The sequence below is a fragment of the Cotesia glomerata genome, linkage group LG6 (assembly GCF_020080835.1).
Source record: "Cotesia glomerata isolate CgM1 linkage group LG6, MPM_Cglom_v2.3, whole genome shotgun sequence".
NCBI classification, from domain to species: domain Eukaryota; kingdom Metazoa; phylum Arthropoda; class Insecta; order Hymenoptera; family Braconidae; genus Cotesia; species Cotesia glomerata.
The window spans coordinates 17371904-17391785 of record NC_058163.1 but is presented as its reverse complement, the minus strand read 5'-3'; the positions used below and the strand labels follow the sequence as shown (position 1 = coordinate 17391785).

The following is a 19882-nucleotide window of genomic DNA, read 5'->3' as shown; positions in this document are numbered from 1 at the left end:
AAAAGATTTCTATCCACCTCCACAGGACTCGTGGCTCAGCACATTTGTCCCAGCTCCTAAACCCTCGGTGCAGGGTCGGCCGAGTGGAGGACTTGTCACTCTCTACAAAGACCAACGCACGGTGTCCTTAGCCAAAAATGAGAGTTGGATAATCAGTAAGTCTTAAATTGGTAACCTTACTATAGTCATTGCTTTGATATATTTTAAACCCAATGCGATTTTAGACGAAATACTCGATCAACTCCAGGTTACTCTCATGGACATATGGCAAAAGCACCCCCTGGATATATTCCTAATTGGAGGTGACTTCAATGCTAGAGTAGGTCTGGGCGGTCAACTGGATGAAGAAGTCGTGGAGAACACATGTCTCTCAAGCAGCCGAGCCTCTTGTGACCTAAAGTCAAATAAAAATGGTTCTGCTATACTACAATTTATGCAAGCAAATGGATTCGTTCTTTTGAATGGAAGATCACCAAGTGACCACCAGGGCAGCTTTACGTTTAGTAGCCCCACGGGGCGCAGTGTCATCGATTTTATCTGGGCGAATATTGCGGGCTTACACCTCATAGACGACATGTGGATAGAAGATTTAACTTCGAAATCAGACCATTTTCCAGTAGTGGCTAGTCTATGCACAAGTACTGAAACCACATCGGATGAATCGCCTCGTATCAACGTGCTGAGGTGGAGTAAAAATAAAATTGATGAGTATCGTCATAATCTCACCTGGTCAGAGCTGATAGCAATTGATGTTGAAAAGGCCCCGGTAGAAGATTTTAATCTGCAACTACAAAAAGCCATCATGGAAGCTGCCAAGAGTTCAGGCATGTTGAGAGCAAAAGGTCATTCCAAATCGTCTAGGAAACCCTGGTTTGATCACAACTGCTGGGGACTTAAACGAACATTAAAGTGTCTTCTTCGTCAGTGTAAAGCCGCTGGTGGGTCTGATAGACTATGGCAGAACTACTTGCAGTTTAAAAAATACTACTACTCGCAAATCAGCTTGAAAAAAGCAGAATACAACAGCACTATCCAAATGAAGTTGGCGAATACAAGAAATACCAAGGAGTTCTGGAGTGCTGTTAACTTGGCTCGCAGGGTGTACCATAAACCTACAATAGTCCCATTGGAATCCTGGGAAACTTTCCTTAATTCGATTCATCCCACACGAGTCTGTGATGAACCTGATCTACCCATCTCAACGCACCCAACACTAGACGCAGAAATAACAATGGAAGAATTACTTAACAGTCTGAAGAAATGCAAATCAAGCAAGTCTCCTGGAGGTGATGGGATTGGAAATGAATTCTACAAAAATGTGCCTGACAACTGGCTCTTATTCTTACTAGCATTTTATAACAGAATTCTATGTACAGAAGACATTCCCAGCAACTGGGCGGACATCACTACAGTAATATTGTACAAAAAAGGAGATCGTGGAGACCCTGAAAACTATCGTAGCATTGCACTGGTGAACTGCGTAGCAAAAATATTTACCCAAATATTGTGTAACAGAATAAGGACGTGGGCCGAAACGAAGAAAATCATACCAGAGGAACAAGCCGGGTTCCAGCCAGGCAAAAGTTGTGCCGACAATATCTTCTGTTTAACTGCCTTGCTACAATCTCAGCTAAGATTTGAAAACTCGTCAGCCTATGTTCTATTTATAGATTTTAAAAGGGCTTTTGATACAGTACCGCACAACAAACTCTGGCTCAAGTTGACCCAATTAGGTCTAAGTACCAAAGTCATAAGAATCCTAAAATTACTATATGATAAAGCAAGGATGCATGTGAGGAGCAATGGGGAGCTTTCATCACCAATCGAGCTTACAATGGGAGTGCTACAGGGCGAAGTTCTCAGTCCGCTGCTGTTTATACTCTATCTTTCGGACATAACATCTTACTTCGAAGAAAGAAATCTCGAGGGATTCAGCATGGGAGCACGTTCGATACTCTTTCTACTATTCGCCGACGATATAGCCATGCTAATAAGAACAGAGAGAGAAATGCAACGTGGCCTAAAAATCCTGGAGCAATACTGTCTAGAATGCGGTATGACGGTCAATATTGATAAAACGAAAATACTCAGTCAGCGCCAATGGTAGATGCCGTAGAAGATGCCCAGCCTTTTTATATAATGGAAGAATAATTGAAATGGTTAAGCCGTACACCTACTTGGGTGTAGTTATTTGCTCAAACATCATAGGAAACGCCACGCTAACTTATTTTATCAATAAATGCAGAATGGCTACTGGTACTGTCCTTTCTCTACTGAATAAATTGAAAGCTGAATCATGGGAAGGCAAAATACAAATACAAAACAGCATGGCCCGCAGTATGTTGTTATACATGGCCCACCTTTGGTGCCTTAGAGCCGACTTCTTAGAGAGACTTGAGTCAGCACATTTGGAGTTCTACAAAAAGATCTACGCACTCCCTAAGTGTACACCAAACTACGCGGTCAGAGTTGAATTGAACATTTAGCACATAGCATCCACCATTCTACAGCAAGCACTAGCATGGGTCATCAAGATTCTTGAGCTTGATGATCACTGTCTACCAAAAGTATGCCTAACCCGCTTACTGATTCTAAGTACCTCTTTCTCAACAGTCAACTGGGTATCTCAGCTGAGAGCCATTTTAACGACTATAAATGAAGAGTCGCTGATGGACAATCTCGATATTACGTATTGGAAGGAGAAAAAAACAGTGATCCTGAGCAAATATCGCAAGTACTTAGCTATTCTCGACAAAGAAAGATATACACGCTCCAGTGCTTGCCATATCATTTTACCTGTTCCACTGGTTGAATAATTACCTTGTCTCCTAAGTAGTGTACCACCGAATATATTGAAACCATTCATACAGTTAAGACTTGCCAGCAAATACTCCTGTCATGTATCAATTGCAAAAGATCGCATCATACTGACACCTCTGAAGCCCTGTGTATTCTGTGGAACAGGGTCAAATGAAACTATTTTACATTTTCTTATAGAGTGCCCATTCTATGATGAAATACGCCAGGTCTTTTGGAGCTCTGTTTTAGCTTTTGGCTCAGCATATGAAAAGTTGGGAAAAATACTGGGAGTAACTCAAATCCCCGACTTGAAGACACTGTTTGCCTACCTCAAAGCCTGAAAAAATCTTCGCAACAACTACTACCAATGACACGTGCCTGTGCTATCAACAAAGAATGAATATGGTGATTTATTAAAAAATTGATGGTGTATCCTGTTAATTTTAATTTTATAGATTCCAAACTAATATTTACAGTTACATTCTGTTTGTCTTATCTTAATTGTCCTATATTTTTTAATTTTACCAATCTGATGTATAAGATGTGTTATTTTATATAATTTATATTTAACCAAAGACTAAATTTGTAAACTATATCTCTCAAGCTATGTATACAGAGATTGTATCTCTCAAAATACTTGAATAAATAAATAAAATAAACATTTTAAAAACAAATCCTTCAAGTCCCATTAATTCAACTTTAACGGTTGATTTACAATCCATTTTTTAATTAAAAGTACCTAAAGTTTTCATTGTAAAACAAATTATTGTTAAAATCGAAATTTTTAAAAATCGTTTGGGGGATCATTTTATCTTGGTATATACTTATAAAAAAAATACATGAACTTAATTTTCATGATCAAGTGGAAAATAGGGGGTCCAGTTGACGTGATCTTGCTCATTTGTAAAGACTTTTATTGTTTAATAGCTTAATTTCCTATTATATTATCATTTTTACGGCGAAGTTATCTAAAATGAATAGCTTAAGTCTGAGAAATTCTTGTAAAAATTAGAAAAACAATAGATTACCGATGATTATATTGACGGAAGATCGAATTGATACGCAGGTAACTAGGGTTCGATTTCTTAATAGAGAAAAAAATCGTTTTCATTGTGGAAACATTTATTGCATTCTATACAATATTTTTAGGATTATAAAAAACAAACATGCCAACCGTATTGAAAAAATTTGTTTCGAGAAAAAAGCATTTAAAGTCGGCCTACCACCTATTTCTATTCGTTTCGGCTAGACTGGCTTAGACAGAGCATTAAAAATTTAGCTGTTAATCCGAAAATAACCCGAATTCTGAAAAATTCTCTGAGGGGTGAATTCTTGAAGGTCTAAACTTCGAAAATATGATAAAATCGATTTTTTCGAATTTATAAATTAAAATACTCGCTTAAATTTTAACTATCTTAGAAAATTATTAAAAAAAAATCAAGTCATAAAATTGAAATTTCTTCAATACTGTAATTCCAAATTGTGTTCAACAATAGGTAAATTTAACAATGAAAAATAAGAAGTATCAATTTCCTACGTAAAGTAAATTAAATGTCTCATAATAGATCCATAAATCCCGATACGATGATTCGTGCATTTGCTGTGAGAATTGGGTCATAACAATTGGGCGTTAGGTAATATTACTTGTAATAGAGTACGTCGAACTTTAGAGATTGTACTTATTATAAAGAATCCTTGGTGACTGACAATTAACTTATACTCGAAGATTTATAATAAAGAAAAAGAATTAATAATATACCTTTCACATATATCGATTATATAACGCATACTTTATATCATACATCTAATCCTGTAACATTTGATTTATTATTGCTCACTACTAGGCATACTTATTACTATTAATATTAATTTATCATTAACATATTTGTACAATTTAGATGCATAAAAAATTTCAATGGATTATTACGCTATTTATTTACTAGCGAATTAATAGATTAGAAAATAAACAAGAAAAACGTGTGACAACATAAGTATAGCACAAAATTTAATGAAACGTGAAAGTAGTTACTTATATTGTAACAAGCCGGAAGTTGCACCTTAATGTATTAGGCACGTTTGAGAGAGCACTTTTTATGCGTAATATAGATAATCAAGTGAATGGCTATTAGTTAGTTAATTTATTACTCAAAATAGTCAGTAGACTAAATAATGAATTAATCAAGTAATTAATATTTGTTAAGGTGAAATTGTTCAAAAACCATCATGGGGAAAAGATCAACCTAACAACTATAACGGCGAACAAAATTGTGTGGTACTTGATGGCGGTAGAAGTTGGCTTTGGAATGATGTTGGTTGTAACTTGGATTATTTACACTGGATTTGTCAAAGCAGTAAGTATTAATTCTAGGATTAAAAATTCATATTAAGGAGGTCCTTTCGCCATCAATGTTAAATAAAAAATATTAGATTACGCATAAAATTAATTTTTATCTAATAGTTAAAGTCCTTATTTATCTACTAGTAAAGTTTAATTTAGTATTTACCGTGAAAATTTTTGAAAAAAAAATTTTTAAAAATGTTAGTATTTTTTCCGAGCCTTACGAGAAAGTCAGACCTTAACAACTTTCTCGAATTATGGTATTAACTACCGATTAGATGGGATAAAAAAAAACTCAAAATAAGGTTTTTGAAATATTCAGGTTTCATTTTTTGCAATAAGATATATAGGTTGCCGTGGAATATATGGAGAAATTAAAATTATAAAATCACAAAAAATTCTCAAGCAACCTACATTAAAATGAAGTCAAAACATTTGGCAATGTTGCGTAGCGCGCAAGCTTCAGACCATTCAATAAATTCAAACTAATTTATTTATTTACACTGACTGCAAAAACTTAAACGTGGTTAAGGTTATATTGTGCAAATGAAAATGTAAACAACCGAAATACAGCGTTGCCAAATCACGGACAGGTTACTAGCAGCTGATTTGAAAGAATCAAATTAATTTTTGTATTTAACTATTTTTTTTTTTTTTTATTTTCAAAATTTCAACGATCAATACCTCCTATACTATTTATTTTTTAATTTTAGGAATTTTTATAGGTTTTTTATTTTAATTTATCGTATATTGACTACTACAGTTGTTTTGACTCAACTGGAGCGAAAGGACTTCCTTAAATAAGCAGAACCTGCCTACTTTATGTACAATAAATTAGTATTTATTATGAATAATCGGAATTAAATAAATTACTATTTTTCATTTTTTTTTATCACTTACCAAATATTTGATTGATAATTCACAAAACATTTTTTTTTTTTTTTAATATTATCAGTATATCTATATAATTTTTAACATGAATTTGTTTTTATCAATCATGTTGAATGAAAATAACTAAAGTGACTGTCTCTAATTAATTGTTGAGATTAATTATTACCGATATTTATGTATTTCTTAGAGTCTGATAATAATAAAAGTCGAAACGTCTCTGGTATATATAATATCATTATAGTTATTTTCATAGTCCAACTACCTGAGATTTTTATTAATATTAATTATAACAATTAAATATTATTAAATCAGAAGTATTTTATTGTAGTTTTTTAAAATCCTATCACCATTCGGGAATCAATTTTTTTAAAATTAGATGATATTACCTTTTTTTATCTTGAAAATTTTCTTAAATTTATTCATCAGTAGTTTGTCTGAATCTAAATATTATGATTGAAAATTAATCTAAAAGTTTACCTTCGATTTAAGTCTGAGTAGTCGTTGTACGTTGTAAAAAATGTTATTTCAATTAAAAGTATACTCGATTAGTTTAGTACGGAACAAATTATAAAACTCTATAGACTTATAACAATTATAATAACAGTGATGTATAGATAGTAAATTTGAATATTTATTTTATTCAGAGCCATCGAGTTGTGGGAGTCCTGATAAATATGAGAACACAACGATTATTGGCACAAAGAAAGCAATTGGTTCAGTTATTCAATATGTCTGCCCAGATGGATATATGCTAATTGGTAATGAATCTCGTGTATGTGAAGTTGATGGATTTTGGAGTGGCAAACCTCCCACTTGTAAATACGTCGACTGTGGAACTCTTCCGGAACTAGACAATGGAGAAGTTAAATTAGTTAATAAAAGGACTACTTACGGAGCTATCGCTGACTATGGATGTAAAGACAATTACACGCTCGTTGGTGATACTAGCAGAAGGTGTGGTGATGGAGGTATTTGGAGTGGACATCAACCTAAGTGTCTTTGTAAGTTTTTTCTATTTAATAAATAAAATCAAAAAATATTTTTTTATCCTTTCCAATTTTCTATAATTGTTGCTTTCAGTTGATTGGTGTCCTGAACCACCAGAAATAAATGGTGGGTTGGTGATAAAAACAGGTAAACGTGCCGGTTCAACGGCAACTTATACATGTCAAAATGGTTTTATTCTTTTTGGAGATAATGTGAGTGTTACGTGAATTTTTTATTTTATGTTATACTTGAATATAAATTCCACGTTTTCAATTTATTTTTTATTAAATTGATTGTAATTATAGTTAGCATAGCTTAAGGAGATTAAGTACCAGTATTTTATGTGGACAATAGTTGAAAAAGTAGTAAAATACACTCGCATTTTCAGGTTCTTACATGTAATGTGGGAGGAGGATGGTCTGGCAAGGGTCCACAATGTAAATTTATTGATTGTGGTGCACCAGCGCAAATCGAATATGGAGAAGTTAATCTTTTAAATAAAACGACAACAGTTGGTAGTATTACGGTGTACACTTGCCAAGATGATTATTGGCTTGTTGGTGAAGCTAGACATGAATGCACAAAAGATGGAAAATGGAGCCATAAAGCTCCTTCATGCGAATGTAAGTTCACTCTTGAAATTTATGTTTATATATTAAATTATATTATTTAAAAATATAATTTTCATATAACCTGCATTGAAAATGCGAGTTTCAATGTCTGTTGAACCAACCGAAACTAGACAATTTCAGACCAATGCGACTGTGCCGGGCAGGAATCAATTATTTCTTCCCGGCGGACAGAAAATGACGATTTTCTGTCCGCGAGGTGAAGTTGCAGCTTTATTTTCAATCCTATCAATTGTTTGTTTATTTTATACCTTTATAATTGTCATTCTAGCCGTTAACTGTACTGACATATTATAATTCTGTTATTAAGCATAAATAAGAATGACAAAAAAAAAACTTTTCAATTTACGAATAATGTTCGATAAAAAATAATTTATTACTTTCTATTTTATTATAAGTTTTATAATAAAATGGTATTTTCGCTATTCGTCTGAAACTATCTAGTTCTGGTTGGCTCCAGACATTGAAACTAGCATTTTTAATGCAACTTATATGAAAAATATAATGTGTGACGCGAGATGAAACACGATTTCAGACCGAGTGATGCCGGCTCTCGCTTCGCTCGGGCAGGCAACTTCACTCTGATCTGAAATCGTTTTGTTTCATCCCTAGTCACACAATATACTATTATATATATTTCCTTATCTTTTTACGTTTTTACCCAAATTAATAAAAAAATATTTCACATATTGCATTAAAAAATAGTATATTACAACCCAAGGCCAGAAAGTTGGATTTCCTGGCGTATGGGATATGATGGCCGAGGCGTAGCCGAGGCCATCATATCACATACGTCAGGGTATCCAACATTCTGGTCATGGGTAGTATACTATTTTTCTTGCTCTCCAGCCGAAAGTACGCAACCCCGGGGAAGGGGTTTTGCCGGGCATGAGGGGGGCACCGCCCGACTTTTGCAAAGCCGAGGCTTTGCTGGTCGGGGCGGGTATAAAAAAAAAAATAAAAGTTAATAAATTGAAAAAAAAATTTATTTTAAACTTTACTAACAAATACTCTGATTAAGAGTGATATCATGCACAGAATTTGTCACAAATATTTAAACTCATTCTAATTACAGAATTTATTTTTTTAAGTGCCGATCCCATCTTTTTCTCGCGTCGCACTCACGGCGAGAAACGGTACTATCCTTGTTGCACTCGTGATGATAAAGCTAATTGCAGTTTTATGTTTTTCTCTTAAACAAATGAGAATTTCGAAAAAAACGCTCAGCTATAAAATAGATAATTTAAAAATCTATTACGTAGCTGAGCGATTTTTCGAAAATCTTCTTTATTTAGACGAGAAATGAAAAGCTGCAATCATAGGGACCGGCTCTTAAGTTGATTAAAAATTAGTTTCTAATTAGTAATCGACGGCTAAGAAAGATTGAAATTAAATTATTACAAGTTTGTAGAGTACATGGATCGTTTTATAAACATTGCTTTACTAACTATCAAAATACAAAAAAAAGCCAATAAAATTCACAAAACTATTATGTTTTATTTTTTAAACTTTTTATATAAATTATTTGTGCAGTATTATTATTAAATAGTTCATTAACAATGATCTAGTTAAAAATTATTTTTATTTTTTTGACATTTTTTGGTTAGTTTATGCGCTGACATGTTACATACAGACGATGTTGTGACTGTTATATATACAGTTGAAACTCGCTGTATAGGCCGGTCGTGCCACGAAAATACGAAAGAAAGCGAGGTTCTGTGCTGCCGAGCCAGAAAATATGCGTAGCGCGCATGCGTTAGAGCAGGCCATAAAAGTTGCTCTTCCTGGAGTAAATTGCTGCCAGGAAGAGCGTACTTTCGGCTAGGAGAGCAAGAAAAATTATAAATTCATTCTTTTTTTTTTTTTTTTCACATTTCGCGAGTCATTATTGAATTGTAAAATAAAATGGTCAGATATCTACCGTGATTTCAATATCATTACTAGGGACACATCTTCACATTCTAGAAAGAAAAAAGCAATAAAAAAAATTAATTAAAGTATTGAATCACTCAACTGTCATCATTTTTTCTTTCTTAATTTATTAATTAAAAGCAATAGATTATTCCAAAAGTTATAGCCAATAATAATAAATTACTTTTGAAATAAAAGTTAAATTCGAGCGAATTATACTATTTTTCAGTTAATATAAAACAAAAATTTAACATAATACGGCAGTTGCAGATATTAGTTCATGTTAGTAAACTTAATAATTATAAATGAACAATATTAACTGGATTCATATTAGTATACTGAATCGAAAACTTTTTAGAGAGTAATGATTTTACAAAATAAATGAATTAAGTTAGTTGAATTAATTTATACATTCAAATAAGAATATTTTTTAATTTTTTCAAAAAACTAACTATGTGTTACGAACAGAGTTTGTAATGGGTGTAAAGGTAACGAAATAAGCTCACACCAATCCCGATTTCTTCGCTGCTGACTAAATGAATATTCAATTTTTAGTTTTGGCATATGGAGCGGTTCATATACAGCACTATTTTTGGCGTCTTATGTAAATAAGATCCAGAAATTTGTAAAGATGTTAGATACCCACTGACTTTGGCTTCGAGAAGCCTATTCTATTGCTTTAATAATTATAAGAATGGAACTTGTATGAAAAATAAGTAAATTTTATTATTCTTTTCTCTGATTTTTGTTTCTTCGGTGACAAACTTGTACATAACAGGAAAAGCATGGATTTGAAATATGCGGCATGCTTTATTTATAATATAAAAGAGTAAGATTATTATTTAATAATAGTATATTACATACCTAGGCCAGTAAAATAAGAAAAGTCTCAGATCACATGTAATTGTTGGCCGAGGCGAAGCCGAGGTTGACAAACATGTGATCTGAGGCTTTACTTCTTACTGGCCAAGGTGTGTATACTATTTTTCTGCTCGACGTAGCCGGAATGTGGCAACTTTGTTTAGCGCAGCGGCCAGAAAATTGCCAACCCAAGTGTCCAAGGGTGACACGATTATTCCGGAAAAACGTATGGCATAAACAGATCAAGTAAATATGAATGACGAAATCATTAAAGGTCTTTTCCACTGCTATGAATAGTAACAAGAGTATATATAGCTAAAAAAATTATAAAAATGAAGTAGAATATGAAATACATATACATAAAATATGAATGAGCAAGCTAATTATGTTGAAACACAATAATAATTAATATTTTAAGTTGATAAACAACACAAAAAAATTTTGAATTTTAGCAGGCGTTACATATGCGAAAGTTGAATGTCTACTTTTGCATTAAATAAAAAAAATCTGGAAATCAATTGACCTAGAAAGTCATTCCTTAAACTTCCCGCTCGTTTTAGAGCACAAAGCTCGCAAATAAATTTAATTTGAAAAATAAATATTTTTCAATGGCTATTACTTTTGGACGTGTTGTTAGATTTTAATCTGATAGGTAGTATTTGACGCAGTTTTTTAAGCACAAACAAGTATCTCTAATGGTTGGAGTTAATTAATCAAATATTTTGAAAGTTAATTATAGAAAACTTTGAAAGAATTTTTTTTAATTTTTATGTTTGAATATCATTGAAGCGGCTTGACCGATTGACTTAAAAATCTAATTAGATTGAAGTTTCAATGAACATTTTCGAACACCGTATTATTCATCTCGATCGGTTGATTCGTTCTCTGAAGATATTGTACCACAAAATTTTGTTTAACCATACGCAGCCGAAAGTCCAGTCGGGAATAGTCAGAACGGCTTCCCTGGACCTCAAAACGTAAAGATCTGATAAAAACTCAGTCTCAAAATCGGGCCAAAATCAATAACTTCCTACTTTTGAAAATTAATAATTTCCAAAGTGGGAAGTTAAAAATACCTTTATAAACAATTCACTATTTTAATAAGATATTGATTAATATTTTTTTTTACTTTTTTTTTTTCAAGTAATTACCTGTGAAGAACCAGAAGTACCAGATGGAAGCTATGTCGTTGGATATGATCTAAACATTCACAGTACAATAGAATATCATTGTGAAGCCGGTCATCTTCTTAACGGTGAAGCTAAGCACGTTTGTCAGAAAAATGGAGAATGGTCCGGTCTCGTACCTGCTTGTGAATGTATCTAAAAATTTAACTTATTAATTATTGTTATCGGCATTACGACGTGTTATTAATTAAGAATTAATGTTTGATTTTAACAGACATTGACTGTGGAAAAGTATTGCCGGTTCTGAATGGCGCAGTAGATTATGTCAATGAAACAACACACTTAGGAAGTGAAATAACGTATAGTTGTACTAAAAACTATCGATTGAACGGAATAACCAGACGTTATTGTCTCGATAATGGACAATGGAGCGATGCTACTCCTAAATGTGAAGGTAAAGAATTTAATAAAATTAAATAGATTATGAAAAATTCAATCTTATTTTATATGTCATATATTACATGGTTGTTATTTGTGTAGAAATACGTTGTCCAGAACCAATATTGGCTGAGCATGGAATATTATCAGTTACCGGTAATGATAGAATGTATGGAAGAACGTTAGTACGTACTGGAACGGCGGAAAATTCAAATACTGGCGCAACGTCGTATAAAATAGGTGCTTTGGCTAAGTACAGATGTGAAAGAGGCTACAAAGTTGTTGGCGAGCCATTATCTACGTGTGAAGATAATGGAAAGTGGAGTGGTGAAGTACCTCAATGTATCTGTAAGTTTCAACAAATCAAGATTTTTTATTTTAGTTTAAAATAGATAAAAATAAAATTTTGTTTCTAACAGAAGAATATGTACATTTAAGTTTTTTTTATTTATTTATTCAAAAAAAGTATTTTGTAACGGATTGATTACGATTGTAACGGTACCGCGGTTAGTTATCAAATAACAAAATAGCTGCGACAAAACAAGCGGAACCAAGATAACTAAGTCATACGACGGTGAAAATTTACTGGTACAAAAAGTTGCTAGTATATATTAAATATTTAATATCAATAAAGAATAATGATATGAAATAAATCATGTTCAAGAGAAAATTAAAAACGCTATAAATATAAATTTTTTAATTCATTAGTGAATCTCGAATAATTGTTCAATACTAACACAAAAAAAAGTGGATGAAAAATTACATAAATTAAATTAATAATCTTTGATTTTCAGTCGTGGATTGCGGTAAACCTGATAGTATTCTTCACGGCGAATATACTTTGACCTCAAATGCAACTTACTACGGCGCTGCTGCACTTTACGTCTGCGATTCAAATTATGATCTCGATGGATTTGCCCGGAGATTGTGCCTCGAAAATGGTACCTGGAGTTCTGAGACACCGACTTGTCGGGAAATAAGATGTCAAGACCTGGAACAAGTTTCCCCGCTTTCAATCCAGGTTTCAACCCACAGTATTGGTGGTGTAGCGCTCTACAGTTGCCCACGGGGTTATTATATGGAAGGTAATGAGACAAGAGTTTGCTTGCAGAATGGATCTTGGAGTGGTTTTATCCCAGCTTGTTTTGGTAAGCATTTCTTTTCTAAATATAATCAATTTATGTAACAAATAGTAAGATCAGTAATTGTTAAATGCAACTGTAGCGATGGATTGCAAGCATCCGGGGTCAATTGAGAATGGTAGAATTATCGTAGTGAACGGATCAACTTTGTATGGCGGAGCTGCTGAGTATCATTGTTTGCCCCTGTTTGAACGAGTAGGACCATTCCTGAGGAAGTGCTTGGACACTGGAATATGGAGTGGAGAAGAACCACGATGTGAAAGTAATAACTGTTCGATAAATTTTTCTAAAATTATTCGTTTTAATTCAGAGATAATCAAAAAATATGTAGTGAATCTTCGGGATCATGCACTGATAAAAAAATTGACTTGGTTCAAAAGAAAAATCTTTAACCAAAAAAATTCTTAAAAAAATTTTCATTTTCTTAATTCATGAACTTTTTTCTTGATTCAAGATCAAATTCTTCATTATCTGAATAATTTTTTTTTATAATTTGAAAATTTATTTTTGTTCAAACAATTATGTTAGAAGTTTGAAATATTTTTGCTATTTATCCATACCCTTCTAATAAAATCTCTTCGCAACTAATGTTATTTTTATTTTCAAAATATTTAGTATTATATTATCAAAGAAAAAAAAAATTATTATTTCTTCAACTCTTACAATTTTTTTTGTGTGTTGACTCGTGGACAATAAATTTCGATAATTTCCACAATTTACATGAACACAATTAATTGTTATCAATAATTGAAAATTTTGAATTTTTCTTTAAACTTCAATGTAAGCTAAAGGTATTTGATGAGTACCTAATCAATGATTACTAACAAATGTACTAAATTAATATAAATGTATTTTTTTTTAAGTGATTTCCAACGAAATAGCAGAGGCTCAAGGTGTTGGTACAAGTGTTGGCATTGGAGCTGGAGTTATCATTTTTATTTTATTAATTCTTGGATTAGTTTATTTAAGATTGTAAGTTTAATTTGAATTCTATAAAAATCAAAATTAAATCAGGAATTAGTTTAAGAGTTAATGTTTTAATACATTGTTTTTTTATGACATTTCTATTGTTTTACAGACGCAAAGCAACACCGGTAAAAAATACAGAAAATATCCAAGCAGCTGAAAGAAAAGAAGATCAAAATGCAGCTGTAATGTCATATTCTAGTTTAAATGATGGTACAAGCAATAGAATGTATGAAAATGTTCCTGAAGATGGTCTTTATGACAGTCCTTACAGTGGCAGTGGAAGCACATATGGGTGAGTTTATGAACATTATGCAAACCATTATAATTCATAGTCATTTTTATAAGTTATAGTTTTCAATTACAGAAAATAACTGATTTAATTAAACATTAATTTTTATTATTATTATTGTAGATATAGTAGACAAAACGGAAGAACCTACAATCGATCTGGCTATTACGAAGCCGAACCACCTCCTAGAAATGGTATCACCATTAATGGTGTTACTGTTCGATAATAAAATATGTAAAAAAATAAAATAATTTAGTTTAAATTAAATAATTATTTTTATGAATAAAATAAGAATTTTAATTATTATTTATTGAATACTAAATTGGAAGATGTGAAGAAAAAATGAGTGTATATAATAATAATAATAATTTAAAAAAGAAAAACTGAAGATGGAGTAACTTAACAATTTTTACAAAACAACATTTTTGAAGATTTTTATTACTTTGACGGTCTTTATGATCGAAATTTGTATTATTTTTGTATATATAGTGCCTTTGTTGTTATTTAAATTTATAATTATAGATTTGACATTAATTATTAATAAGGAATAAAAAATATTGCACGACCTGACTTATTTATTTTTGTTCTACCCTGAAACTAGTATCGTTCAAATCTAATGACTCTAAATTCAAACTATACATAATTACAGTAGATTTGCAGTTAATTTCAGTGGAAGATGCTTTGAGCGGGACGACGTCCATTGGACTGATTTTAATTGGAAAAGTAACCGATAGGACATATCCCAATTACCCAGATTCCTATTACCCGAATTACCAATTACTAATAATCCCGATGACCCAAATTTTCAATTACCTAAAATTCCGATCACCAGTAATTTCAATTACTCAAATTTTCAATAATCCAAAAGTTTGATAGCTTATAAATTTTCGTTAACCAGAAACATTGGTGACAAGACATTCCGATTGGACAGGTTTCGTAAGCTCAAAGTCGACTTCTTTGTTATTGACAGATGATACTTATTGTAAAAAGTACACTCAGTTATTATACAGATGGCAAAAAACTATTATAAAATAAAAGGCCCTAGGAGTATAAGCATGATGAATTTGCCCCTGAAAGGTATCAGCTCAATACTGCGGGGATTTTTAGGTACTTATGAAATAGTAAGACCCTGAAAATTTCAGCTTTCGAAACCAATCGGTTTTCGAGAAAAAGCCAAATATGTAAAAATCAGATAAAATGAATATTCTCGGGGACTATTTTATCGATTGACTTATACTCGTGATATGTTTTGGGGGTTGATGGTAGCTTTTCGGAAAAAAATTGGGAGCTTAATCGATCGACCATAACCTCGAAAAAAATGACTTTTTAGTTTTAATTTCGATTTTTCACTATGATACGGTTCCCGACTAGAAATTGTAGTGAGGAATGCCGAAGAATTAGTGAGGAGCAAGTTTGGCTTGCCTAACTTAGGCAAGCCTAATTTGCGCCTTCTTAAATTCACGTTAGGCAAAACAAAGATTGGCATGCCAAATTTGCATGTAATTTGGGACATCTATGGCAAGCCGAACTTCGGCGAACCTTTGGAATGCCTGACTAGCTGGAAGTAACGATAACCAAAGATTTGCCGAAGTTTGGCTTGCCATAAATGTCCCTAATTACCTTCAAGGCCATTTTAGGAGGGTACCCCCCACTTTTTTTTAAAGTAAAATGGCGCCGCCTGGTGGCCAGTCCGGGTACTAAAAAAGTCCCTAGCACGTGAAAATTTTCTAAATTAAATAAAAAATATAAATAATTATTGAATATAAAAAAAATGAATGCTAAAAATAATTAAAAAAATTGCTTTATATTTTGAAATAAAAAAAAATATATAACATTGACAGAATTATTTAAATCAACGATAAGCAGTTGTGGTGACCTTGAACTGTCAACGCCGTATTTATTTTTATGATATTATTAAAAAATAATGAAGCGATTGATAAAAAAAAGACCAACGTAGAATCCCAACACAGATGGATGTATCTTAAAAAATAAATTTCATGTTTACATTTTGCATTTAGTAACTTTATGACAGCTGTAAGCAATATGCTCGTAATCGTTCGGCGCATGCCCGATGCATAACCGTCGTAGAGGGAAAAATTAAATTAAATAGATTGTTTTATTTTTTATATAAATAAAAATATCTCAGAAACTACGCAAAAGTAGTCGAGACATGCAGTGAATGAAATTTAGAGAATTAAATTACAAACAAAATAAGCCAAACTTGATATCTCTACGACCAATAGTTTACGAAATATTAATTTTTTAATAAAAAAAAAAACGCGGTTCCGCTCAAGCGCTCATAAACAAATAGCTGTAACTCCGCGAAAAATCAATTGATTTACATTTTTTTTTAATTATAGCTTTTTTTGTCTTCTATAAGCAAAAAAATCAGCTAAGCTCAAAAAAATTTTTTTGAATTTATTTGAATAATTTTTAGTTTTTTGAATTTCTGCATTAAAAAATAGTTAGAATTAGAAAAAAATTATTTTTTTTTCATATTAAAATTTTCCCTGCAACAGAGAATCGATATGAATAAAAAAAATTTTGAAAAAAAAATTTTTTTAGTGCGAAAATTTAGTTTACAAGTTTAAAAAAATATGATCTCTACGGGGACTCGATGTCCGATCCCCGATCCGAGACAGTGCACGTGCGCCATTCCCCTCAAACCGTTGTCGGATAAAAATGGGGGAAATAATTATAATTTGAGGCAAATAATAACAATAGTAAGCGGCCGCTCAGAAACTCGGAGTTATTTCTATTTTGTAACGTTTTGTTTTTTTTCTAAGTCTTAATTAACTTTAAAAAAATCGATCCCATAATATAGGTATCAATCGATTCCAAATTTCATGAATCGTCCAGAAAACCTATCGACAAAAGATCGATTTTTAAAATGTTAACTAATTTTTTTTTTTATAATAAAATAAGTTAAACTTTTAAAAAATCAAATCGACAATGTAGGCATCAAACGATTCAGAATTTCATAAATCGTAAAGATATCCTATCGTGTGGAGACCGTTTTTTTTTTTAAATTTTTCTATTTGTTTAAAAAAATAGTTAGTTAACAATTAAAATTTTGCTTTCACAGTGTAGGTATCAAACGATTTAGAATTTCATGAATTGTAAAGATATCCTATCGTGTGGATAAATTTTTTTTTTTTTTTAATTTTACTATTTGTTTAAGAAAATAGTTAGTTAATAATTAAAAATTTGTTTCCACAATGTAGGTATCAAACGTTTCAAAATTTCATGAATCGTAAAGATATCCTATGGTGTGGACAAACTTTTTTTTGAAATAATTTCTCTATTTGTTTAAAAAAATAGTTAGTTAACAATTAAAAAATCGATTCCACAATATAGGAATCAATCGATTCGAAATTTCATGAATCGTAAAAATATCTTATCGTGTGAACTTTTTTTTTTTAATATTTCTATTTGTTTGAAAAAATAGTTAGTTAACAATTAAAAAATCGATTCGGCAATATAGGTATGAATTGATTCCAAATTTCCAAATGAGTTAATCAACTTTCAGAAATTTGATTTTTTTCATGAAGAGCTCAAAATCTTCGTATATAGGTGCAATTTTAGGCACCCAGGTATTAACGAAATTAGCGGGAAGTTGCAGAGATGGCCTTTAGGGTCAACCGTTTTCCTAATTTTTTTTTTTAATTTTTCCATTTGTTAAAAAGAATTGTTAGTGAATAATTAAAAACTTGTTTCTACAACGGAGGTATGAAACGATTCAGAATTTCATGAATCGTGAAGATATCCTATCGTGAGGATAAACTTTTTAAGAAAAATTTTCCTATTTTTCTATTTGTTTAAAAAAATAGTTAGTTAACAATTAAAAATTTTTTTCCACAATGTAGATATTAAACGATTAAAAATTTTATCAATTGTGAAGATATCCTATCTTATGGAGAACTTTTTTTTTTTTAATTTTTTTATTTGTTTAAAAAAATTGTTAATTAACAATTAAAAAATCTATTCAGCAATATAGGTGTTAATTGATTTCAAATTTCGTAATGAGTTAATCAACTTTTAGAAATATAATTTTTTATCGTTAGGTTTTCTAAACGTCATACAGGGAAAAATTAAATTAAATAGATTGTTTTATTTTTTATGTAAATTTTACACCCAAGTCAATCTAAGTCCCGATATAATAATGTTAATATAAAATTTATGACTTTTCATGAAATATTCAACAAAAAAATTGTACAAATAAATTTGTACACCTCTTTATAAAAAAAAAAAAATTAGAAAAACGGTAGACCCTGAAGGCCATCCGTGCAACTTTCCGCTAATTGCATACCTAGGTACTTAAAATTGCACTAATGATTTTTTTGAGCTCTCCGACCTCAAAAATACAATTTGTGTGTTATTTTGAGCTCTCTGAACTTAAAGAGACAGCTTTTCTATGCTTTTGAGCTCTTCGAGAGATTATTATTTTTTTAGTTATTTACCAAAATTTTAGACCCTGAAGCCTTAGCTCCCTTAAATTATTTTTAACTTCCCTCTAAGAAAATTGAAAATTTTCAAAAATCGGGAAGTTATTGTTTTTACCCCGTTCTTCGAAAATCGAATTTTCATCAGATCTCGATGTTTTCAGGTCCTAGGAAGCTTCCCTGACTATTCCTGCGATGGTGTCTGTATGTGTGTGTGTGTGTGTGTGTATGTATGTATGTATGTATGTATGTATGTATGTATGTATGTAAACCTCTCATAACTTTTGAACGGCTTGGCCGATTTGATCGCGGTTGGTGCCATTCGAAAGCGCTCGACTAAACTTGGATTTTGGATACAAGTTGGACCGATTCGGACCGATAGATTTTGAGAAATCTTAAAAAAACTGCGAAAAAAATTTTTCAAATGTCGTTTTTTTTATTACCTTTCAAACGGCTTGACTGATCAATTCTAAAAACTAATCAGCCCTTAGAATCAAAAATCCACGTCAATCGCCACCAAGTCGGTCAAAATCGGCTGATTCGTTCGTGAGTTATCGTTGACGGAAGAAATCGAAAAAAAGTGTTTTTTTCGAATTACACCAAAATTTCCAGTCTGATCAATTTGCGTTTGATAATATATTATAGAATTCAAAAAACTGCGTAGAATGCCGCCAACCCTGTGAAAATCGGTCTATTTATTCAAAAATTATTGCGGTTTGAAAATTCAAAAAATATTTTTTTATTAAACTTCTATCACACTTTTGAGCTCGGAGAGCTCAAAACTACACGAAAATCATATTTTATTATAAACAACCGTTTTCGAAATTTTTCTTATCTCCATTTAACGACAACTCTATAACGCCATAAAATGCACGGTTCTTTCAGTGTCGTTATATAGAGTGTACACTAGGGTGTGCCAAAATGTAACTCCCGTGGAGAACCTTTTGAAATTGGAATTTTGGGTTCCGCTTTTAACAGGGACTATGTTTGGGCATTTCCTAAGATATCTTGGGGAGACGATGTATTTGATAATTTATAAGTTTTTACCAGGAGATTTAA

At 31.6% G+C, this 19882-nt stretch overlaps 1 protein-coding gene across 4 annotated transcripts in view; it reads left to right on the top strand.

Annotated features, from left to right (window-relative positions):
* Positions 1–14648, top strand: part of LOC123267757 (CUB and sushi domain-containing protein 1) — a 102234-nt gene extending 87586 nt beyond the window's left edge. For all 4 annotated transcript variants that reach the window (XM_044732590.1, XM_044732591.1, XM_044732592.1 and 1 more), the window contains exons 8-19: positions 5001–5150; positions 6673–7029; positions 7109–7227; positions 7404–7638; positions 11561–11734; positions 11818–11997; positions 12084–12329; positions 12776–13129; positions 13206–13385; positions 13987–14095; positions 14202–14384; positions 14505–14648. In XM_044732590.1, coding sequence (XP_044588525.1) covers positions 5001–5150; positions 6673–7029; positions 7109–7227; positions 7404–7638; positions 11561–11734; positions 11818–11997; positions 12084–12329; positions 12776–13129; positions 13206–13385; positions 13987–14095; positions 14202–14384; positions 14505–14607 — 2390 coding nt within the window. In that variant the 3' untranslated portion in view covers positions 14608–14648. The remainder of the gene's footprint in view (positions 1–5000; positions 5151–6672; positions 7030–7108; positions 7228–7403; positions 7639–11560; positions 11735–11817; positions 11998–12083; positions 12330–12775; positions 13130–13205; positions 13386–13986; positions 14096–14201; positions 14385–14504) is intronic.
* Positions 14649–19882: the final 5234 nt, after the last annotated feature.